General features: G+C 36.6%; 1 protein-coding gene across 1 annotated transcript in view; it reads right to left on the bottom strand.

Annotated features, from left to right (window-relative positions):
- STXBP5L (syntaxin binding protein 5L) overlaps window positions 1-26,444 on the bottom strand; it is a 308,945-nt gene that overhangs the window by 204,482 nt on the left and 78,019 nt on the right. Inside the window, exon 4 of the mRNA XM_052639468.1 lies at window positions 23,312-23,412. Within this exon, the coding sequence (XP_052495428.1) occupies window positions 23,312-23,412 (101 nt within the window). The remainder of the gene's footprint in view (window positions 1-23,311; window positions 23,413-26,444) is intronic.

Genomic DNA, 26,444 nt, shown 5'->3' with positions numbered 1-26,444 from the left:
TCCAAACTCATTCCACAAGGCCATAATCACCCTGACACTAAAACCAGGAAAAGACAACACGAAAAAAGAAAATTACAGGCCAATACCACTGATGAACACAGATGCAAAAATCCTCAACAAAAGTCTAGCAAACAGAATTCAACACATTAAAAAGCTCATACACCATGATCAAGTTAGGTTTATTCCAGGGATGCAAGGATTCCTCAATATATGCAAATCAATCAATGTGATACACCATATCAACAAACTGAAAGATAAAAATAATATGATCATCTCAATAGATGCAGAAAAAGCCTTCAACAAAATCCAGCATCCAATTATGATAAAAACGCTTCAAAAAATGGGCATAGAAAGGAACCTACCTCAACATAGTAAAGGCCATATATGAAAAGCCTACAGCAAACATTCTTCTCAATGGTGAAAAACTAAAACCTTTCCCTTTAAGATCAGGAACAAGACAAGGGTGTCCACTCTCACCACTACTATTCAACATAGTTTTGGAAGTACTAGATATGGCAATTGGAGAAGAAAAACAAATAAAAGCAATCCAGATTGGAAAAGAAAAAGTAAAACTCTCACTGTTTGCAGATGACATGGTACTATATATAGAAAACCCAAAAGAAACTATCAGAAAACTACTAGAGCTAATCAGCAAATTCAGAAAGTTGCAGGATACAAGGTCAATACACAGAAATCACTTACACTCTTACATACTAACAATGAAAAATCAGAAAGAGAAATTAAGGAATCAATACCATTCACCATTGCAACAGAAAGAATTAAATATCTAGGAATAAACCTACCTAAGGAAACAAAAGACCTGTATATGGAAAGCTATAAGACACTAATGAAAGAAATCAAAGATGACATAAACAGATGGAGAGATATTCCATTTCCCTGGGTAGGAAGATTCAATATTGTGAAAATGACTATACTACCAAATGCAATCTACAGATTCACTGTGATCCCTATCAAATTACCAATGACTTTTTTCACAGAACTAGAACAAAAAGTTTCACAATTCATATGGAAACACAAAAGACCCTGAATAGCCAAAGCAGTCTTGAGAAAGAAGAATGGAGCTGGAAGAATCAACTGTCCTGACTTCAGACTATACTACAAAGCTACAGTCATCAAGACAGTATGGTACTGGCACAAATTGAGAACCCATAGATAAACCCATACACCTATTTTTGACAAAGGAGGAAAGAATACACAATGGGGTAAACACAGCCTCTTTGATAAGTGGTGCTCGGAAAACTGGACAGCTACATGCAAAAGAATGAAATCAGATCACTACCTAATGTCATACAAAAAGATAAACTTAAATGGATTAAAGACCTAAATATAATACCAGAAACTATTAAACTCTTTTAGGAGAACATAGGCAGAACACTTGATGACATAAATCAAAGCCAAGATCTGCTATGATCCACCTCCTAGAGTAATGGAAAAAACAAACAAAAAAGAACAAATGGGACCTAATTAAACTTAAAAGCTTTTGCACAGCAAAGGAAACAAAGGTGAAAAGACAACCCTCAGAATGGGAGAAAATATTAGCAAGGGAAACAGCTGATAAAGAATTAATTTTCAAAATATACAAGTTGTATAAGCAGCTTATACAATACCAGAAAAGCAAACAACCCAATCAAAAAGTGGGACAGGGACCTGAAGAGACATTTCTCCAAAGAAGATATACAGATGGTGAACGAGCACATGAAAAGATGGTCAACATCGCTCATTATCAGAGAAATACAAATCAAAACTACAGTGAGATATCACCTCACACCAGTCAGAATGGCCATCATCAAAAAGTCTACAAACAATAAATGCTGGAGAAGGTGTGGCGAAAAGGGAACATTCTTGCACTGCTGGTGGGAATGCAAACTGATACAGCCACTATGGAAGATGGTATGGAGACTCCTTAAAAAGCTAGGATTAAAACTATCATATGACACCAGCAATCCCACTCCTAGGCATATTCCCTGAGGAAATCAAAACTGAAAAAGACATGTACCCCAGTGTTCACTGCAGCACTATTTACAATAGCTAGAACAGGGAAGAAATCTAGATGTCTATCGACAGATGAATGGATAAAGAAGCTGTGTGGGTAAGTCAGAAAGAGAAATATAAATATCGTATACCGACACATATATATGGAATCTGAAGAGATGGCACTGATGAATTTATTTTCCAGGCAGCAACGGAGAAACCGACATAGAGAACAGACCTATGGACAAGGTGGGAGGAGGGGAGGGAGAAGAGGAGATGTATGGAGAGAGTAACATAGAATTTACAATACCATGTGTAAAACAGATAGCCAATGGGAATCTGCTGTACGACTTAGGGAACTCAAACAAGGGCTCTGCTACAGGCTGAAGGGGTAGGGTGGGGAGGGAGGGGACATGGGTCTACCTATGGCTGATTATTGTTGATGTATGACATAAAACCACAGAATTCTGTAAAGCAGTTATCCTTCAAAATAAATAAGATACAAGGATGCAATGTAAAGAACAAGGAATGTAACCAATATTTTATAATAACTTTAAATGGAGTATAATCCATGAAAACATCTAATCATTATGTGGTATACCTAAAACTAACACAACATTGTAAATCAACTTTACGTCAATTTAAAAACAAAAACTTTAAGTACTAAAGAAGAAAATTCTTTGCTAGTAATGCTGTATGATGGCAAGAATACATAGAAGAACTATACAAAAAATCTTAATGGCCCAGATAACCATGATGGTATGATTACTCACCTAGAGTCAGACATCCTAGAGTGCGAAGTCAAGTGGGCCTTAGGAAGTATTACTAAAACAAAGCTAGCAGAGGTGATGGCGTTCCAGCTGAGCTATTTCAAATCCTAAAAGATGACGCTGTGAAAGAGCTGCACTCAATGTGCCAGAAATTTTGGAAAACTCAGCAGTGGCCACGGGACTGGAAATGGTCAGTTTTCATTCCAATCCCAAAGAAAGGCAATGCTAAAGAATGTTCAAACTACCGCACAGATGCACTCATCTCACGCGCTAGTAAAGTAATGCTCAAAATTCTCCAAGCCAGGCTTCAACAGTACATGAACCATGAACTTCCAGATTTTCAAGCTGGATTTAGAAAAGAAAGAAGAACCAGAGATCAAATTGCCAACACCGTTGAATCATCAAAAAAGCAAGAGAGTTCCAGAAAAACATCTACTTCTGCTTTATTGACTATGCCAAAGCCTTTGACTGCACAATTGCACTCATTTCACATGCTAGTAAAGTTATGTTCAAAATCCTTCAAGTTAGGCTTCAGCTGTATGTGGATTGAGAACTTCCAGATGTACAAGCTGGGTTTACAAAATGCAGAGGAACCAGAGATCAAATTGCCAACATCCACTGGATCACAGAGAAAGCAACAGTGAATAAATGTTCCCTTTTCTCCAACCCCAAACATTTGTTATATCTTGTGCTTAGTCACTCAGTCATGTCCAACTTTCTGCAACCTCATGGACTGTAGACTGCCAGGCTCCTCTGTCTGTGGGATTCTCTAGGCAAGAATACTGGAGCATGTTGCCATTCCCTTCTCCAGAGCATCTTCCCAACTCAGGTATTGAACGTGGGCCTCCTGCATTGGAGGCAGATTCTTTACCGTGTGAACCACCAGGATCGAACCCATACCCCCTGCACTGGAAGGTGAAGTCCTAACCACTGGACCACCAGGGAAGTCCCTGTTATCTCTTATTCCTTTTCATAAAAACAGGTATAATATAATATCTCAGGGTTTCCCTGGTGGCTCAGTGGTAAAGAATCTGCTTGCAATGCAGGAGGCCCAGGTTCAATCCCTGGATTGGGAAAAGCCCATGGAGATGGGAATGGCAACCCATTCCAGTTCTTTTGCCTGGAATTCCATGGACAGAAGATTCCATGGACAGAGGAGCCTGGCAGGCTACAGTCCACTGGTCACAGAGTCGAACATGACTGAGCAACCAACACACACACACAAGGCAATAAAGGTAATATCTCATTGTGATTTTGGTTTGCATTTCTCTGATATTAGTATCGATGAACATCTTTTCATGTAACTGTTTGCCATTTGCATCTCTTCTTTGGAAAAACAACTATTTCAGGTTCTTTCCCCATTTTTAATTGGACTGTTTTGCTATTGAGTTGTACACATTCCTTATACAATTTGAATATCAGTCCCTTTTCGGGTATATGGTTTGTGGATATTTTCTCCCATTCCCTATGTTATATTGTTTCATTTGCTATGCAGAAGCTCTTTAATAAAGCCCAATTTGCTTATTCTACATTGTCAAGAATACTTTTCCCTATATTTTATACTAGTAGTTATACAGGTTTTGGTCTTGTATTTAAATATGTGATCCATTTCAAGTTAATTTTTGTGAATGGTGTAAGACAGAGGTCCAATTTCATTCTCTTGCATGTAGACGTTAGTCTTCCCAACACCATGTATTGTGTCCTTTCCCCACTGAGTGTTCTTGGCGACACTGTTAAAAATTTACTTGACCAAAAATGTTGGGGTTTATGTCTGAGCTCTCTATTCTGTTATACTTATTTATATGCTTGTTTTTAGGCCAGTACCACATTATTTTGATTACTACAGCTCTGAAATAATGCTTGAAATCAGGTATGGTGATCCCTACTGCTTTGTTCTTCTTTCTCAGTTATCAGGTTGGCTATTCAGGGCCTCTTATGGTACAAACAAATTTGATATTTTTAAAATGTTTTGATAGAAAAAAGTCACTGGAATTTTGACTGGACTTATACTGACTCTGTAGACTGCTTTGGGTAGTAAGGTCATTTAAATAATATTAATTCTTCCAAACCAACAACACAGGATATCTTTCCATTTATTTGTGTCTTCTTGATCTCTTTAATCAATGTTTTGTAGTTCTTGGTGTAAAGGTTTTTCACCACCTTGGTTAAATTTATTTCTAAGTGTTATATTGTTTTCGATGTTATTATACATGGGATTGCTTTCTTAATTTCTTTTTCAGATCATTGTTAATATACAGAAAAATACAAACCATTTCTGTATGCTGATTTTGTATTCTACAACTTCACTGAATTCACTCATGAGTTCTAACAAATTTTAGTGGATCCTAAGATTTTCCATGCATAAGATCATGTAATTTGCTAATAAAGATAATTCTACTTCTTCCTTTCCAATGCGTATGTCTTTTATTTCTTTTTCTTAATTGCTCTAGCTAGGACTCTCAGAATTATGTTGAATAGAAATGTCAAGAGTGAGTATCCTTGTCGTGCTATTGATCTTATAGGAAAGGATTTTAATTTTCACGATTGAATTTGGCAATACATGTTGGCTTATCATATATGACCCTTTCTATGCTGAAGAACATTCCTTATACATCCAATTTCTCAGGAAGAATGTTTTATTTTCTTGAATGCATTTCTGCAGCTATTGAGATGACTCTATAACTTTTATCTTACATTCTATTAATATTGTATATTACAGAATTGATTTGTGTATGTGAAACCATTCTTGTATTTCAAGGATAAAATCCCAGTTGATCATGGTGAGTGATCCTTTTAATGTGTTGTTATATTTAGTATGCTAGTATTACATTGTGAACTTCTGTATCTATATTCAACAAGGATATTGGTCTGTAATTTTCTTTTCTTGCAGTGTCTTATTAGGTTTTTGTATCAGAGTAATGTGAGCCTTACAAAATGAGTTTAGGAGTATTCCCTCTCTTCAATTATTTATTAGAGCTCCAGAAAAACATCTATTTCTGCTTGATTGACTATGCCAAAGCCTTTGACTGTGTGGATCACAATAAACTGTGGACAATTCCGAAAGAGATGGGAATATCAGACCACCTGACCTGCCTCTTGAGAAACCTCTATGCAGGTCAGGAAGCAACAGTTAGAACTGGACATGGAACAACAGACTGGTTCCAAATAGGAAAAGGAGTACGTCAAGGCTGTATATTGTCACCCTGCTTATTTAACTTATATGCAGAGCACATCATGAGAAATGCTGGGCGGGAAGAAGCACAAGCTGGAATCAAGATTGCTGGGAGAAATATCAATAACCTCAGATATGCAGATGACACCACCCTTATGGCAGAAAGTGAAGAGGAACTCAAAAGCCTCTTGATGAAAGTGAAAGAGGAGAGTGAAAAAGTTGGCTTAAAGCTCAACATTCAGAAAACAAAGATCATGGCATGTGGTCCCATCACTTCATGGGAAATAGAGGGGGAAACAGTGGAAACAGTGTGAGACTTTATTTTGGGGGGGCTCAAAATCACTGCAGATGGCGATTGCAGCCATGAAATTAAAAGACACTTAATCCTTGGAAGAAAAGTTATGACCAACCTAGATAGCATATTCAAAAGCAGAGACACTACTTTGCCAACAAAGGTCCGTCTAGTCAAGGCTATGGTTTTTCCAGTGGTCATGTATGGATGTGAGAGTTGGACTGTGAAGAAAGCTGAGCACCGAAGAATTGATGCTTTTGAACTGTGGTGTTAGAGAAGACTCTTGAAAGTCCCTTGGACTGCAAGGAGATCCAACCAGTCCATTCTAAAGGAGATCAGCACTGGGATTTCTTTGGAAGGAATGATGCTAAAGCTGAAACCCCAGTACTTTGGCCACCTGATGTGAAGAGTTGACTCATTGGAAAAGACCCTGATGCTGGGAGGGATTGGGGGCAGGAGGAAAAGGGGACGGCAGAGGATGAGATAGCTAGATGGCATCACCGACTCGATGGACATGAGTTTGAGTGAACTCCAGGAGATGGTGATGGACAGGGAGGCCTGGTGCGCTGCGATTCATGGGGTCGCAAAGATTCGGACACGACTGAGCGACTGAACTGATTGACTGAAAAGCTTGTTCTTTGAAAGGATTAATAACATTGATAAGCCTCTAGCCAGGCAAGAGCATAAGAGAGACAACACAATTGCCAATGTCAGAAACAAAGAGGATCATCATGTTAATCCCATGGATATTATAAGGATCATTACAGAATACTATGAAAAATTTTCTGTCTACAAGTTTGATAACCTATATGAAATGGTCTAACTACTTTTAAGGACACAAATTACTAAAACTCACACAGAGAAAAGTAGTTAATCTGAATAAGTATTGGGAGGTTGAGATACTGAATATTATCCTCAAACTGAGAAGAACTTTAAGACTGAAAACTGAAGGCAGCATCTCTATAAAGTGCAATTATGAAGTTTATTGGAGTGTCTTACACAAAGGTAGAAGTGGGCAGACAATTGCAGCTGCACTACAAGGAGGTGAAAGGGGTACAGAGAGATGTAAAAGGGCCAAAGCCCTTTTTTGTAAACACAGATTCTGTGTTTACAGATCTGATTACTAAGTGAGAAGCATGTCCACACAAATAGGAACCAGGGTTTCCTCCCAACCTAGCACGGTTTCATGACCATTAAGCATCTGTATCAGCAAAAGGCATTCTTTCAGCTTTTGTAACAGATACTGCTTCTGCTGCTAAGGTAAAAGTTGATAGGGGACTTATCTGGTTTGGGCATATTTCTTGTGAGTAAGCTAAAGGTCAGTCCCACAGAAAGAGGTGGGATTAGTACCTCAGGCCTAAGATGGAGCTGACAAAATGGAGTCAGCATTGTTCAGTCACACAGTAGGGTTACACCTATTAAAGAAACTGAATAAATTAATAATCTTTCAAAAAAAAGAAAAAGAAACAAAGAAAGCACCAGGCCCAGATGAGTTCATTAGTGAATTTCACTAAACACTTAAGGAAAAAAAAAAAAAAGTTATCTGCAGTCTCTTCCAAAAAACAGAAGCATAGGCAACACTTTCTAACTCTCTGAGGCTAAGGTGCAGTTGAGCTCAGCTCACTCACTCAGGCGTGTCTGACTCTTTGCGACCCCATGAATCACAGCATGCCAGACCTCCCTGTCCATCATCAACTCCCAGAGTTCACCAACTCACATGAATCGAGTCCGTGATGCCATCCAGCCATCTCATCCTCTGTCGTCCCCTTCTCCTCCTGCCCCCAATCCCTCCCAGCATCAGGGTCTTTTCCAATGAGTCAACTCTTCACATCAGGTGGCCAAAGTATGGGAGTTTCAGCCTCAATATCAGTCCTTCCAATGAACACTCAGGACGGGTCTCCTTTAGGATAGACTGGTTGGATCTCCTTGCAGTCCAAGGGACTCTCAAGAGTCTTCTCCAACACCACAGTTCAAAAGCATCAACTGTTTGGCGTTCAGCTTTCTTTATAGTCTAACTCTCAAATCCATACACGACCACTGGAAAAACCATAGCCTTGACTAAATGGACCTTCGTTGCCAAAGCAATGTCTCTGCTTTTCAATAAGCTATCTAGGTTGGTCATAACTTTTCTTCCAAGGAGTAAGCATCTTTTAATTTCATGGCTGCAATCGCCATCTGCAGTGATTTTGGAGCCCAGAAAAATAAAGTCTGACACTGTTTCCACTGTTTCCCTATCTATTTCCCATGAAGTGATGGGACCACATGCCATGATCTTTGTTTTCTTAATGTTGAGCTTTAAGCCAACTTGTTCACTCTCCTCTTTCACTTTCATCAAGAGGCTTTTGAGTTCCTCTTCACTTTCTGCCATAAGGGTGGTGTCATCTGCATATCTGAGGTTATTGATATTTCTCCCAGCAATCTTGATTCCAGCTTGTGCTTCTTGCAGCCCAGCATTTCTCATGATGTACTCTGCATAGAAGTTAAATAAGCAGGGTGACAATATACAGCCTTGACGTACTCCTTGTCCTGTTTGGAACCAGTCTGTTGTTCCATGTCCAGTTCTAACTGTTGCTTCTTGACCTACATAGAGGCTTCTCAAGAGGCAGGTCAGGTGGTCTGGTATTCCCATCTCTCTCAGAATTGTCCAGTTTATTCTGATCCACACAGTCAAAGGCTTTGGCATAGTCAATCAAGCAGAAATAGATGTTTTTCTGGAACTCTCTTGCTTTTTCCATGATCCAGCGGATGTTGGCAATTTGATCTCTGGTTCCTCTGCCTTTTCTAAAACCAGCTTGAACATCTGGAAGTTCACGGTTCACATATTGCTGAATCCTGGCCTGGAGAATTTTGAGCATTACTTTACTAGCATGTGAGATGAGTGCAATTTTGCAGTAGATTAAGGTTAGCTAATACGGAAATCAAAGATATTATAAGAAAGGAAAACGACAGACCAATGACTCTCATGAATATACATGGAAAAATCTTCAACAAGATATTAACAAATCAAAATTTTCAAATGTATAAAGATAATTCTACACTACAACTCCATGTTGGCTTAAAACTCAACATTCAGAAAACAAAGATCATGGCATCTGGTCCTGTCACTTCATGGCAAATTGATGGGGAAACAGTGACAGACTTTATTTTGGGGGGCTTCAAAATCACTGCAGATGGTGACTGCAGCCATGAAATTAAAAGACACTTACTCCTTGGAAAAAAGTTATGACCAACCTAGATAGCATATTAAAAAGCAGAGACATTACTTTGCCAACAAAGGTCCATCTAGTCAAGGCTATGGTTTCTCCAGTAGTCATGTGTGGATGTGAGAGTTGGACTATAAAGAAAGCTGAGCATCGAAAAATTGATGCTTTTGAACTGTGGTGTTGGAGAAGACTCTTGAGAGCCCCTTAGACTGCAAGGAGATCTAACCAGTTCATCCTAAAGGAAATCAGTCCTGAATATTCATTGGAAGGACTGATGCTGAAGCTCAAACTCCAATACTTTGACCACCTTATGTGAAGAACTGACTTATAGGAAAAGACCCTGATGCTGGGAAAGATTGAAGGTGGGAGGAGAAGGGGATGATAGAAGATGAGATGGTTGGATGCATCACTGACTCAATGGTCAGGAGTTTGAGTAAACTCCAGGAATTGGTGATGGACAGGGAAGCCTGGCGTGCTGCAATCCATGGCATCACAAGGAGCTGGACACAACTGAACAGATTGATTGATAACTCCATATGATTTATTCTAGGTATGTAAGACTATTTCAATATTTGAAAATCAATTAATGTAATTAATTATATCACCCATCTAAAGAAGAAAAATCATTATCAATCGATGTAGGAAAACACTTGAAAAATTGCAGCCCTCATTCATAAAAAAATGAAACCAAAACTTTATTCCCTTTCTCGTCCTCTCTGACTTCAATTGTGTGCTAACTGAATACTATTCAACCACAGTCAAACAACTAAAATTTCTATTGTTGATAACATCATTAATGTACTAAAACAGCTACTACAGATATCATCATTAATATACAAATTCATTTTGTCTCTCCAGGCCATGAACTAACAGAACCCTGAGCCATAGACTACCTGCCTGAGAATCATAAACCAGAGGTATCCTGACTCCTGGAACTACAGGAAAACATAGGAAGAACATTTTTTGACATAAATCACAGCAATAACTTCAATCTCCTAGAATAATGGAAATAAAAACAAAAATAAACAAATGGGACCTAATTAAACTCAAAAAGTTTTGCACAGCAAAGGAAACCATAAAGAAAAAGAGGAGTCACAGGATAGAAGAAAATATTTGCAAATCAAATGACTGACAAGGAGTTAATCTCCAAAATCTACAAACAGCTCCTGCAGCTCAGTGTCAAAAAAACAAACAACCCAATCAAAAAATAGGCAGCAGACCTAAACAGATATTTCTCCAAAGAAGACATAGAGATGGCCAAGAAACACATGAAAAGATGATCAACACTGCTAATTATCAGAGAAACACAAATCAAAACCATAATGAGATATCACACCACACTAGTCAGAATGGCCATCATCAAAAAGTCTACAAACAATTTTTCACAGACGATAACAAATAATTTCACAAATTTGTATGGAAATACAAAAAAACCTTGAATAGTCAAAGCAATCATGAGAAAGAAGAATGGAACTGGAAGAATCAACCTGCCTGGCTTCAGGCTATACTACAAAGCCACAGTCATCAAGGCAGTATGGTACTGGCACAAAGACACAAATATAGATCAATGGAACAAAATAGAAAGCCCAGAGATAAATTCACGCACCTGTGGACACCTTATCTTCGACAAAGGAGGCAAGAATATACAATGGAGAAAAGACAATCTCTTTAACAAGTGGTGCTGGGAAAACTGGTCAACCACTTGTAAAATAATGAAACTAGAATACTTTCTAACACCATACACAAAAATAAACTCAAAATGGATCAAAGATCTAAACATAAGACCAGAAACTATAAAACTCATAGAGGAAAACATAGGCAAAATACTCCAACATAAATCACAGCAGGATCCCCTATGACTCACCTCCCAGAGTAATGGAAATAAAAGCAAAAATAAACAACGGGACCTAATTAAACTTAAAAGCTTTTGCACAATGAAGGAAACTATAAGCAAGGTGAAAAGACAGCCTTCAGAATGGGAGAAAATAACAGCAAACAAAGCAACTGACAAAGAATCAATCTCAAAAATATATAAGTAACTCCTACAGCTCAATTCCAGAAAAATAAACAACCCAATCAAAAAATGGGCCAAAGAACTAAACAGACATCTCTCCAAAGAAGACATATAGATGGCTAAAAAACATGAAAACATGCTCAACATCACTCATTATCAGAGAAATGCAAATCAAAACCACAATGAGGTACCATTTCACACCAGTCAGAATGGCTGCTATCCAAAAGTCTACAAGCAATAAATGCTGGAGAGGGTGTGGAGGAAAGGGAACACTCTTACACTGTTGGTGGGAATGCAAACTAGTACAGCCCCTATGGAGAACAGTGTGGAGATTCTTTAAAAAACTGGAAACAGAACTGCCATATGACCCAGCAATCCCACTGCTGGGCATACACACCGAGGAAACCAGAATTGAAAGAGACACGTCTACCCCAATGTTGATCGCATCACTGTTTATAATAGCCAGGACATGGAAGCAACCTAGATGTCCATCAGCAGATGAACAGATAAGAAAGCTGTGGTACATATACACAATGGAATATTACTCAGCCATTAAAAGAAAACATCTGAATCAGTTCTAATGAGGTGGATGAAACTGGAGCCTATTATACAGAGTGAAGTAAGCCAGAAAGAAAAACACCAATACAGTATACTAACGCATATATATGGAATTTAGAAAGATGGTAACGATAACCCTATATGCGAGACAGCAAAAGAGACACAGATATATACAACAGTCTTTTGGACTCTGTGGGAGAAGGCAAGGGTGGGATGATTCGAGAGAATAGCATTGAAACATGTATATTACTATATGTGAAACAGACCACCAGTCCAGGTTCAATGCATGAGACAGGGTGCTCAGGGCTGGTGCACTGGGATGACCCAGAGGGATGGGATGGGGAGGGAGGTGGGAGGGTGGCTCAGGATGGGGAACACATGTACACCCATGGCTGATTCATGTCAATGTATGGCAAAACTTCTACAATATTGTAAAGTATGTAGCCTCCAATTAAAATAAATTTTTAAAATAAATAAATAAATAAAGTCTAGAAACAATAACTAAATGCTGGAGAGGGTGTGAAGAAAAAAAGTGAAAACCATGGTTTGAAAGGATAGATGAACCCTATGTTCACTGCAGCACTGTTTACAATAGCCAAGACATTGAAGCAACCTAAATGTCTATCTACAGAGGAATGGAAAAAGAAATGTGTTGTGGTACATAAATACAATGGAATTAAAATGATCAAAATAATGTCATTTGCAGCAACATAAACGGACCTGGAGAGTATAATACGTGAAGTCAGAGAAAGATAAATATCATATGATATCACTTGTATATGGAGTCTAAAAAAATGATAAATGAACTTATTTACACAAAAGAAACAGTCACAGACTTAGAAAACAAACTTATGACTACAAAGGGGAAAGGTGGTAGAGGAGGGACAGATTGGAAGTCTTTGACTGATTGATATATACACTCTATTTTGTTTAAAATAGATAACCAACAAGGATCTATTGGATAGTACAGGGAACTCTTCTCAGTATTCTATAACAGCCTAAATGGGAATAGAGTTTGAAAAAGAATACACACACACACATATGTATAACTGAATCACTTTGCTATACACCTGAAAATAACCTGTGTTACAGGTTAATCAGCTACACCCCAATATAAAATAAAAATTTTAAACAAGAGCTTGTGGAGACACACACACACACACACACACACACACACACACACACAATGGAATATTACTCAGTCTCAAAAGAATGAAATATTTTCTTTTACAGCAACATGGATAGCCCTAGAGAATATCATACTAAGTGCAGTCAGACAAAGAAAAATAATATATATTACTTATATGTGAAATATAAAAAAATAATCCAAATGAATCTATTTACAAAGCAGGAACAGACTCACAGACATAGAAAACCAACTATGGTTACCAAAGGGGATGTGGAGGGATAGATTAGGAGCATGGGGTTAATGAATACACACTACTACATACAAAACAGATTAGTAACAAGCATTTATTGTATAACTTAGGAAACAATATTCAATAGCTTATCTCACTCCCCTATAATGAAAAATGATCTGAAAAAATATATATATATATAACTGAATCACTTTTCTGTACACCTGAAGCAAACACAATATTGTAAATCTGCTTTACCTTGATTTAAAAGGAAGAAAAAAAGAATGAAAGACAAGAAATCACTACAGATACTACTGTGAAGGCCAATAAATTTAAAAATTTTGATGAACAGGACAAATTTCTTCAAAAGCACAACTTACCAAAACTGACTGAAGGTAAAAAAGAATATCTGAATATTCTTAAACCTACTAAAGAAATGAATATGCCATTTAAAATCTTACCTCAGAGAAAACCCAGGTTCAGATGCTTTACTGGTGAATCTTTTTATTTTTATTTTTCAAATTTTAAGGAAGAAATAACACCAATCTTTCACAAGTATTGACAGAATATAGAAAAGAGGAAACATTTCCCCATTCATTCTATAAGATGAAAGTAACTATGACGTGAGAACCTAGCAGAGAACTCAAAGGAAAGGAAATTTCTATGCTAAGCTCTTGTTAACATAGATATTAAACTCTTAAACAACTTATTAGCAAAACATTAGCAAATGGAGCACATATAATAATACTAACATATCACAAAAGGTAATAAACCAAGTGATGTCATTTACCACATTAACAGATTTTAAAAAAGAAAAAACAACATGATCACAATAGATGCATAAGAATTACATGATAAAATTCAGTATTCACTCATGATTTTAATATATATATATCCTTATAAAAATTAGGAGCAAAAGAAACTTCTTGATAACAAAGAGTATCTACTTAAAAACCTACAGCAAATCTATACTAAATAATGAAATAATAAAAAATAATCTCCCTAAAAAAAACATTGTCCTTGAACTTCTTATTCAATATTGTACTGGAAGCCTATGATGAACAGATTCCAATGCTGTCCCCATGATCATCACTTCCTGATATCCTTGCCTTTGCATAAATCCACTTCCCCTTCAGTGTGTCAGGACCTGTGATTTGCTTTTAATCAGTTGAAAATGGCAAGAGTCATGAGATATCACGTTCATGTCTAAATTACATGTGACTGTAACATTCATCTTATCAGAAGACTCTCTTTGTTACTGGCTCTGAATAAGGAAGCTGCTAGGCTGTCAGCTGGCTTTTGGAGAAAGACATATGGCAAGCAACTGACAGTGGTTTCTGGTCAACAGCCAGCAGAAACCTAAGCTAAGGCCTTCAATCCACCAACTTCCTAGGGAACAGAACACTGCCAATAACCAAATAAGTTTGAAAATAGATCCTTTCCCAATCAAGCCTCAGATGAGGCCACAGCCCTGAAAGTCATGTTAATTGTAGTTCTGTGAGATCCTGATACAGAAACTCATCTAGGCCACTCCTAGTTTCCAGATACAGAAACTCTGAGATGAGAAATAAATGCTGTTAAAAAAAAGAAAGAAATGCATGCTGTTTTAAGCCACTGAGTTTGTGGTAATATTGTCACATAGCAATAAATAACTAATACAAGGTCTTAACCCCAGTACAATAATAAAAATAAATATAAATACATATGGAACTATAAAGAAGAAAATAAAACTGTTATTATTTGAAGATGACTGTGTACCTAGAAAAGTCTACAGGAAGCTATTAGAATTATTCCTCGAATTTAAGCAAAGTCACTAGATACAAGGTCAACACATAAAAATAAATTATATTTCCAGGGACTTCCAGTTCAAGATGGCAGAGTATAAGGACATGCGCTCATATCCTTCTCAAGAACACCAAAATCACAACTGGCTCTTGAACAACCATTGACAGGAGAATGTTGGAACCCACCAAAAAAAGATATCCCATGTCCAAAAACAAAGAAGCCACAGAAAGATGGTAGGAGGTGCACAATCAGGATAAAACCAAATCTCATACCTGCCAGGTGGGTAACCCACAAATTGGAGAACAGTAATACCAAAGAATCTCTCCCACTGTTGTGAAGGTTCTGAACCCCACATCAGGCTTCCCAGCCTGGGCATCCAACAAAGGGACCGTGAATCCTCAGGCAATCTGACCTTGAAGGCCAGCAGGATTTGCTTATAGGACTTCCAGAGGACTGAGGGAAACAGAGACTCCAATCTTAGATGGCACAGACAAAATCTTGCATGCACCAAGACCCAGAGGAAAGGGGCAGTGACCCCACAGGAGACTGAACCAAAACTATCTGCTAATGTTGGACAGTCTCCTGTGGAGGTGTGGGTCAGCAGGGACTCACCACAGGAACAGGGGCACCTGTCAGGGAAGGTCCCCCTTAGAGTAAACCCTCTTAGAGGTCATTAACCTGACCATAGACAGAGGGCTGTGTTGCCTCAGGCCAAACAACTAACAGGCAGGGAGTACCACAACTGTCAGCAGATAATTGGATTAAAGCTTTACTGAGCAAGGCCCTGCCCACCAGAGCAAGACCCAGTTTTTCCCACCACCAGTCCCTCCCATCAGGAAGCTTACAAAAGTCTCTTAGCCTCCTCCATCAGAGGGCAGGCAGAAGAAGCAAGAAATACCACAGTCCCACAGTGGCTAGAACGAAAAGCACAACACAGAAAGTAAATCAGGATGAAAAAGCAGAAAGTATGTCCCAGATGAAGGAACAAGATAAAACCCCAGAAAAACAACTAAATGAAGTGGAGATAGGCAACCTTCCAGGAAAAGAATTCAGAATAATGATAGTGAAGATGATACAGGATCTAGGAAAAATAATGGAGAGCCAAGAAATGTTTACCAAAGACCGAAAAGAACTAAAGAACAAACAGAGATGAGTAATACTCTAGAAGGAATCAACAGCAGAATGATTGCAGCAGCAGATCGGATAAACGACCTGGAGGACAGAATGGTGGAAATCACTGTCACAGAACAGAATATAGAAAAAACAATAAATTATATTTCTATATTCTAACAAAAATAAAACAGAAAATGACATATAATTTAATTATCATCATGTACAACTTATATTAGATATACTGTCATTTTATCATCATGTACAATTTTCAATAGCATTTAAAATTAGGCTTCAGCAATACGTGAACCATGAACTTCCTGATGTTCAAGCTGGTTTTAGAAAAGGCAGAGGAACCACAGATCAAATTGCCAACATCCGCTGGATCATGGAAAAAGCAAGAGAGTTCCAGAAAAACATCTATTTCTGCTTGATTGACTATGCCAAACCCTTTGACTGTGTGGATCACAATAAACTGTGGACAATTCTGAAAGAGATGGGAATACTAGACCACCTGACCTGCCTCTTGAGAAACCTATATGCAGGTCAGGAAGCAACAGTTAGAGCTGGACATGGAACAACAGATTGGTTCCAAATAGGAAAAGGAGTATGTCAAGGCTGTATATTGTCACCCTGCTTATTTAACTTCTATGCAGAGTACATCATGAGAAACACTGGGCTGGAAGAAGCACAAGCTGGAATCAAAAAGACTGCCGGGAGAAATATCAATAACCTCAGATATGCAGATGACACCACCCTTATGGCAGAAAGTGAAGAGGAACTCAAAAGCCTCTTGATGAAAGTGAAAGAGGAGAGTGAACAAGTTGGCTTAAAGCTCAACATTCAGAAAACGAAGATCATGGCATCCGGTCCCATCACTTCATGGGAAATAGATGGGGAAACAGTGGAAACAGTGTCAGACTTTATTTTTTTGGGCTCCAAAATCACTGCAGATGGTGACTGCAGCCATGAAATTAAAAGATGCTTACTCCTTGGAAGAAAAGTTATGACAGACCTAGATAGCATATTGAAAAGCAGAGACATTACTTTGCTGACTAAGGTCCGTCTAGTCAAGGCTATGATTTTTCCTGTGGTCATGTATGGATGTGAGAGTTGCACTGTGAAGAAGGCTGAGTGCCGAAGAATTGATGCTTTTGAACTGTGGTGTTGGAGAAGACTCTTGAGAGTCCCTTGGACTGCAAGGAGATCCAACCAGTCCACTCTGAAGGAGATCAGCCCTGGGATTTCTTTGGAAGGAATGATGCTAAAGCTGAAACTCCAGCACTTTGGCCACCTCATGTGAAGAGCTGACTCATTGGAAAAGACTCTGATGCTGGGAGGGATTGGGGGCAGGAGGAGAAGGGGATGACAGAGGATGAGATGGCTGGATGGCATCACTGACTCGATGGACGTGAATCTGAGTGAACTCCGGGAGTTGGTGATGGACAGGGAGGCCTGCTGTGCTGCAATTCATGGGGTCGCAAAGAGTCAGACACCACTGAGCGACTGAACTGAACTGAAACACAACAAAAATGTAGAAGACCTCTACAGAGAAAACTATAAATGTTATTTAGAGAAATCAAAGAATATCTAAGTGGTGGGATATAATATATACCATGTTCAATTCCCTGTCTGTGATTCATCCAATGAATCAGCGTCATCATTGTCAACAACAGTCAAACAATACTGCCATTCTCCATCATCAAGGCAATGTCAATTCTTCCCAAACTGACCTACAGCTTCAAGATGTTTCTAATCAAAATCTCAGTAAGTGTGTTTGTGGAATCTGACAAACAATTTCTAAAAGTTTAATGGAAATACAAAAATATAACCAGGATATATTGAAGTAGAATGGTTAATGAAATCAAAGAATATCCATTAAATTGAATACTACATAACAATGTGAGTGAAATCTCCAAATATAATGTTGAGCATAGGTGCCAAATACAAACAAGTATATATGTATAATTTCATATCTATAAATGTCAAAACCAACAGTTTTTGAAATCAAAATAGTGTTTGTTACATTTGAGGGTTAGGTAATAATTATTTAACACAGAGGGATTTCTGTGGTTTTAGTAATTTTCTCTTTCTTGAACTGTGAGTTGTTACATGAATGTAAAATTATTTTGAGGCATACAATTAATATTTACACAGTCTTGATAGTTTGGTAATATTTGCATACACACACAAGAAAAGAGTAAGGAAACATTTTATGTGTTGTTAAGGAATGGTCTTGAGAATATATATAGAGAAAATTAGGTACAAAACTGTTTGCATGTTACAACCTGTGAACAGAAATGTATGATACTTTCATATTTGTCTATACATAAAATAGAAAATTACATTACATATACATTTGCTTATATGTAAGGAAGAAAGATCCTTCACTGTACATATGTTTTTTATCTTTGAATGTCTAACCAGGCAAATGTTAATAACTTAAGAAAAATTTTAAGGAGAAATAATTCATATTATCTTTATAAAGCAATACAGTTTTTAAAATTTGGGTTATAAATAGTTCCCAAAGCCAACACTGATGGGTCAAGTTTGCTAGAGATTTCATAAATAAGGTTCTTAACAAAATATTTCTTCCTGGAAATTTAACTAATATTACTTAGAAATGTTTTGATGTTTTAATTATCAGAATACCACAGATAGAAAAAGAAACTGATATAATAAGTACAAATACTTTATGATCTGTATATCGTAGTCTCCCTGTTGAATTTTACTTGAAAATCATATAAAATAATTCTAGGCTTTCCCCAATGTTACACAATTTATGATCAGTGATAGCAATGACTGTTAATATGCCTTAAAAGGCGAATGCTTGATTTTATTCATTTTTCAGATCATACATCACAGAAATAAAAAGTTTTTCTTCCATATTTAGGTTTATAAAGTCAGATATGAGAGGACCCAAGGATCATCAACAATTTAAGCCTGGTTGCCACCTTCAAAGATTATAAAACTAAAGATTGAAGGTGCTCTATTTAAAAAAAAAAATAAAAAAGCACTAAAATTTACAAACTATACAAACTAAATATGTATATATGTATATTACATAAGCATAAAGATATGAAAGAATGTTGCCCGACATTCCAGTCATACAAGGATTAAGCTGCAACAACTCATTGCAAGTACATCCAGAGGGGAATTCAGGAGAGAAAAACAGGATGCAGTGTTCTGTTTTGGATATATGGCCCAAAGACAGTTAAGATTCGTATCTAAAAAAGAATTTCAATGGTCCCAGATTCTTACATCGTCCCATACATAGAGAAGCACTTACGTCATTAACTTAAGATGTCTTCTGTTTTTGATTAGCAATAATCTTTCATGCCTGACTCTATGTTTCTCCCAGTGAAAAAAATTAATATAGATACTGGTTCCTCAGTACCATTTTTGCAGCAGTTCCTCAAAGCTTACTGAGAAGCTATCTTCCAGGCCATATAGTTCCCAGTAAGACACTCAATAAAACTTCACTCACAACTCTCACACTGTATATCTGTCTTTCAGTTGACAGGTATATAGAAATTTACATAGTTAAATGGCCTATTTAGGAGGGCTTAGAGTTCTCAAAGATGCTTGTTTAAATTCTTCTTTGCTGACTTAAGCCTTGCCTTCACCATACATTTAAGGATTTTCATTCTCTCCACAATAAATAGTGACATTAATGATTATTCTCAATGTTAAGATAGTTTATCTCTCTCAAAATGATAAATACGTTTTTGTAAGCATTAAAATAGGCAACCCCAGATAGTTACACGTAAAAGAATGAAATTACACTTCTTAACACTATACACAAAAACAAACTCAAAATGGATTTAAGACCTAAATTCAAGGCCAGACACTATAAAAGTCTTAGAGGAAAACACAGGCAGAACACTTTTAACATAAATTGCAGCAAGATCTTTTTTGAACTACCGTCTAGAGTAATGAAAAAGACAACAACAAAAAAATGGGACCTAATTAAACTTAAAGGCTTTTCTATGGCAAAAGAAGCCATAAACAAAACAAAAAGACAGCCCTCAAAATGGGAGAAAACATTTGCAAATGAAGCAACCAACAAGGGATTAATCTCCAAAATATATAAACAGCTCATGTAGCTCAATATAAAAAAATAATAACCCAATGAAAAATTGCACAGATCTAAATAGACATTTCTCCAAAGAAGACATAGAGATGGCCAACAAATACATAAAGAGATGCTCAACATTACTAATTATTAAGATTAAAGAAATTCAAATCAAAACTACAATGATCTATCATCTCACACTGATCAAAATGGCCATCATCAAAAAGTCACAAATAATAAATGCTGGAGAGAATGTGGAGAAAAGGGAACTGTTGGTGGGAATGTAAATCAGTACAGCCACTATAGAGAACAGTATGGATGGTCCTCAAAAATCTACAAACAAAACTGCCTTATGACCCAGCTATTCCACTTCTGAGCATAAAACCCAGAGAAAATCATAATTCAAAAAGATACATGCACCCCAATGTTCACTGCAGCACTATTTACAATAGCCAGGAAACAGAAGCAACCTAAAAGTTCATCAACAGAAGACTGGATAAAGAAGATGTGGTACATATAGACACTGGACTGTTACTTAGCCATAAAATGGAACTAAATAGTCCATTTGCAGAGACATGGATAGATCTGGAGATTGTCATACAGAGTGAAGTAAATCAGAAGAAGAAAAACAAATATCACGTAAAGTCACTTACATGTGGAATCTAGAAAAATGGTACAGATAAACTCATTTGCAAACCAGAGAGAGACATATGTAGAGAACAGACTTAGAGATACCAAGGGGAAGGGGTGTTGCGATGAATTGGGAGTTTGGATTGACATATACACACTGCTGCTGCTGCTGCTAAGTCGTGTCAGTCATGTCCAACTCTGTGTGACCCCACAGACTGCCTCCTACCAGGCTCCTCTGTCCCTGGGATTCTCCAGGCAAGAACACTGGAGTGGGTTGCCATTTCCTTCTCCAATGCATGAAAGTGAAAAGTGAAAGTGAAGTCGCTCAGTCCTGTCCAACTCTTAGCAACCTCATGGACTGCAGCCTACCAGGCTCCTCCCTCCAAGGGATTTTCCAGGCAAGAGTACTGGAGTGGGGTGCCATTGCCTTCTCTGATATACACACTACTATGCATAAAATAGATAACTAATTAGAACCTACTGTTTAGCAAAGGGAGCTCTACTCAATGCTTTGTGGTGACCTAAATGGGAAGGAAATCTAAAGAAGCGATATATGTATACATATAACAGATTCGCTTTGATGTACAGCAGAAACTATACAACATTGGTAAAGCAACTATATTCCAATAAAAGTTAATTTAAAATATAGGTAATGCCTACAAAGTTCCCAGTGTTTAAATCTGTCCAAAATCTGTCAGCTTGCTTTTACATTGCTACCAGTTAAATACACCTCGATTGAGTTAATAAAATTATAATTAGAAATCATCATCATCAATCATTTCTTCTCCCCAAAATGGCTTTAAAAGGAACCAGAACATTTCCTTCAACAATCCAGTTGTAAGGGGGAAAAAACTCATTCTGCTTATCTACACAAAATTGTAGGGCCAGATCTTCTCAAAATATTGACAAACAAAAAATGCTACAAGCAGAGAAAGAGATAAAATCAACACGGCAATACCTGAGTAGGTACTAGTTTTAGCAGTAAAGATACAAGGAAACGTATAACAACTCTTGACTAATCTTTCAGTTTTTCATATCATGTATTAATTTCTGCTACATTACTTATATTAAAATTTAAGATAAACCAAAATTAGATCAATATGAAGAAAGAATTTCTACCTAGTTTTAGCAAATAGCTAAAATAGAAATTTTCTCCACTCAAAAAAATACTGGATACAATAAAAACTTTCATTGATGCTGATTCCAAAATACTGTGGATAGAATACTCATGAATATTACTCAGAACATTGAAGGTTAAGTAATATGCAAATGAGAAGAAAAAGTTCCAGGTAGAAAAAAGAATGTCTGTATAGATGCCATTGTTTCTTCTCATCAAACCTATAAAAACACATTTACTTCATTAAGCTCTGCCTATATGGTGATGATTCCATATGAACTATAACCATCCAACAAAATAAAATAAGTACTTTCTTGAGTTCTCAGCAGTGACTGTCTCTATTATCTACCTACCTCAGTTGTGACTAGCACTTGCTAATTTGTGTAAATTTACCTCTCAGAGATTTCTCTTTCATTAATATCAAATTTTCCTGTTCTAGCCCTTCATAATCACTGCAAAAAGCCTGCTGCTTCCCAAATAATAATAAAAAAAATAAAATCATTTGATAGTTAAATAACAGAGATGGTTAATAAAATACAAATTTTACTTCATCTTGAGATGGATTATCAGCTAAGTAGATGTCTGTGATATTCTAGCTCTGGTTAAAACAAAGACTAGAAACATTAAAATTTTGTACAGTTTCAAATAAAATCTAATAATTCTTCCATATCTGTTCTAATAATTGCCCCATATCTGTCAATTTTTTTCCAATTATTATTTCACTCTAAAATGGAAGAATTTGAATTCTGATCAATAAATCATCTCTGAAAATGTTAATCTTGAATGTATAATGTTGCTCAACACCTAGTACCAACAATTTTGGATGTCTAAAATCTCTGTCTCATATTTTTTAAGGTAAAAAAAAATTTAAGCAAAAAAGTGAAAGTGTAGGAGGTAACTTCCAAGATCAAAAAGTATAAAAATATATTCAGTATTTACTTGACTTTTAAATTTTAGGTCTGATTTTCGGCACCCTGGCCTAAGAAAGAGAACGTATCACCCATTGCTGAAGTCCTGGTTTATAAAGAGAAGAATGCTAGGAGTTCTCCACTAGAAGATGACTGAACCTATATCAGTGAATTTTCTATGTAAATAAACTACTATAAAAGCAAGCATATATATATTTTTAGCGCTATTAAAATTATTTTAAAATATTTTTCAAAAATTAACCTGAAACCCATTCAGCAAATCATTTTCTTATACATTAAGAAACTGTGTAACTCTTACATTCTTACCGTTCTCTGTTAAATTTGAGAGAATGAAGAATAGCTGGCCTTTTTTGTCTAAGGTTCCACAAATGAAGTGTATCATCTGAACCTGCACTGACCAAAGCACCCTGGAACAAAATGAAGACAAAATGAGTAATTTACTTAATTTATGTTTTTTTGTGAAGCAAAACCTAAACTAATGTAATGAATTTTTCACTGCTCTTTAAGCTATTTGTATTTATATATGTAGAAATACAAGGAAGGACAATGAACATACTTCAGTCAGGAAGCCTAAGAATGCTAGAGTAGAAGAAGCAGGTAAACTACCATATATGGATTGGAGAGAATGATTAGCTCAAGGAATATGCATTTATCAATAGAGGGATTATTATTATTATAAGCATCATTGTAACTATTAAAGATTTCTTATATTTTCGTGAAAAGCTATTCCTTTTTGTTTCTACTATTTACATATAAATCATGTAGCTCTACAGAGAAGCAAATATCCAATTCAGTTTTAAAACTGCAATCTAATCACATAAAAATTCACCATTTCTAAAAATTTTCTATACTGTTGAGATGTACATATTCTTCCTAAAAAGTATACTTAATATAATTTAATTTGTCTTCATAGTTCAAGAAGAGTCATCTGTGACAAAAGAAAACATCTGTAGTAAAAGTAAACATTTTTCCAACTAGAATTCAGTATAACTACAAAAATAATAAGAGTCTTTTTATACAAAGCCTCCAAATACAAATGAATCCTACTTCAAATATTTAAAATAGGATGGGTTCTACCTATTAGTATGGCAGACACAACAGGGGCAGAACTAGCTGCCATGTATGACTTCTTATATTTAAACTACTTATTTTAGAGTTAATTAAGATCATCTTAAAACTATGTCAGAACTTTTGCCATTATGAATTTCCCAGCAAAAAATGTCAGTGCTCGTGCTACGTCAGAGCCTGAAGCTACTCTAGACTACTGAGTGTGTTCTGTAAAATTGATCTTGCACAATCATGGTAGTCCTGAGATATCTAAAATTCTTCTTATATTTTTCAAAGTACTGTGTTACAAGTAACCTTTCATAGTTTACTAACTCAACCACAGATATCAAAATGATTAGCCCATGTAAATGCTAGTAAGAGCTATACTGAAATTCCTAAAATTTATTTCTTCTTTAGGAATTAATGAATAGAGGAATCTAAATGACACTTCCATAACAATTCCTAAGACAAACAGATGCTCATGTGTCTTATGATAGTTCTCTTGACACTATTCAATATATAACTATGATTTTAGTCTCAGAGAAAAATAGCTTTTAAAACAAAAATCATAACAGAGTATAACCATTAAAATGTTTTAAAATGTAATTTGCATATTTGTATATAAATATGTAAATTACACATATTCAAAGAGGTATACATTGATACATATATTTTAACATAATCTCACAGGTAATTACACTCCATGCAATAAAATGAATCCTATACACGCCTTGAGGATTTCTGTCTTTGTATGCTTGCTTTATTTGTAAGCTGTTCTCAAATACTTTACATATTCCAACTAGAAAGTTATTAGGATTTCTTAGAAGTACTTGATTAGCTACAATTTTTCAAAATGAATAAAACATAATATCATTTCATGATACATGAAATTAATAAAATGTAGTTCATGCTATACAAAACATATATACTATGCCAAAGGCAATGAAAGTAAAATAAACCAGCAGATGTTTAATAATACCTTAGTGTAATAGCTGAATATATAATATAGGAAGGAAGTCAGTTTTAATAATACTATGATAAAACTAGGAGATAACAGCATTTAAAGGAAGTAAACAGAACCTCTGAACGTAACAGTGCCAGCAGAGATATAACACCCATCAGCAGGGTGTCTAGGACTCATTTACAAAAACAGATCTATAAGAAGCACTGCTAATGAAGACCTATGAAGATTAAAAATTGAATAAAAACGTGTGTCATGAGATCAGAGGCTGGGAAGTTTGGGAAAAGGTCCAGAAATTGAATTTAAAGGCAGATCAAGGTGAGTAGTTCAGGATAGACAACATAAACACTGGCAGGCTCGTCAGTTTTGAAGGCTTGTCTTTATTTATTCTTAGTTATATAGCAGCACAGAGGCAAATTTAAGGCCTTGAAGAGAATTCTCAGAGGAGAGGACCCAGAGAAAATCACCTGGAAACAATTTATGCTTACCAGTAAACATCTATACAGAAGGCAAAGGACTGAGATCTTTCAACTAGGAGCTACAAAGTTGTTGTACAAACCTGTACACCAGGCTTCCCTGGTCCTTCACCATCTCCCACAGTTTGCTCTGGGAGCTACAGTGTAACACTGAGATTTCAAAAAGGCTGTCATTCTAGATACTAATGACTAGCTATTACAATAAAATATTTTTAAAAAATCTTTTCCCTGCTCTTCTTTATTTCCCTCTCTCATTTTGGTACCCCATAGCAAATATGCCTACCACATGAAATATGCTAGGTCTGTCAATAAGAAGAATCTCACAGCCTTCTGAGAAAGATTTTTGAGTCAAGAAAAGTGAAACGTGGACATGTTTCAGTATCATAAATTTTTCATATCTCAGGTGTCACTGATACAAAGCTATATGAAATATTTTACCCATGTTTATGAGTAAAAATTCTTAGAAAGATATATATATATGCAAATACATAGAGTTGTCAAATAAAAGATCATCATTTATGCCATAAGAAAATGACCAATGATACCTCATGTTTTTCTTTCAACATACTGGGCCCACTCTGCTAAGTGCTCAAATTTGGTATGGCATAAACTCTTAAAACATTTTTGTATTGACTAACTCACTTAACATAGAAGAGTTCTAGACTACAACCAGTCAGTTCTAAAGGAGATCAGCCCTGGGTGTTCTTTGGAAGGAATGATGCTAAAGCTGAAACTCCAGCACTTTGGCCACCTCATGCGAAGAGCTGACTCACTGGAAAAGACTCTGATGCTGGGAGGGATTGGGGGCAGGAGGAGAAGGGGACGACAGAGGATGAGATGGCTGGATGGCATCACTGACTCGATGGACGTGAGTTTGAGTGAACTCCGGGAGTTGGTGATGGACAGGGAGGCCTGGCGTGCTGCGATTCATGGGGTCACAAAGAGTCAGACACAA

Source organism: Budorcas taxicolor, chromosome 1, assembly GCF_023091745.1.
Source record: "Budorcas taxicolor isolate Tak-1 chromosome 1, Takin1.1, whole genome shotgun sequence".
NCBI lineage: Eukaryota > Metazoa > Chordata > Mammalia > Artiodactyla > Bovidae > Budorcas > Budorcas taxicolor.
This window is presented reverse-complemented; position numbering and strand designations above follow the sequence as displayed.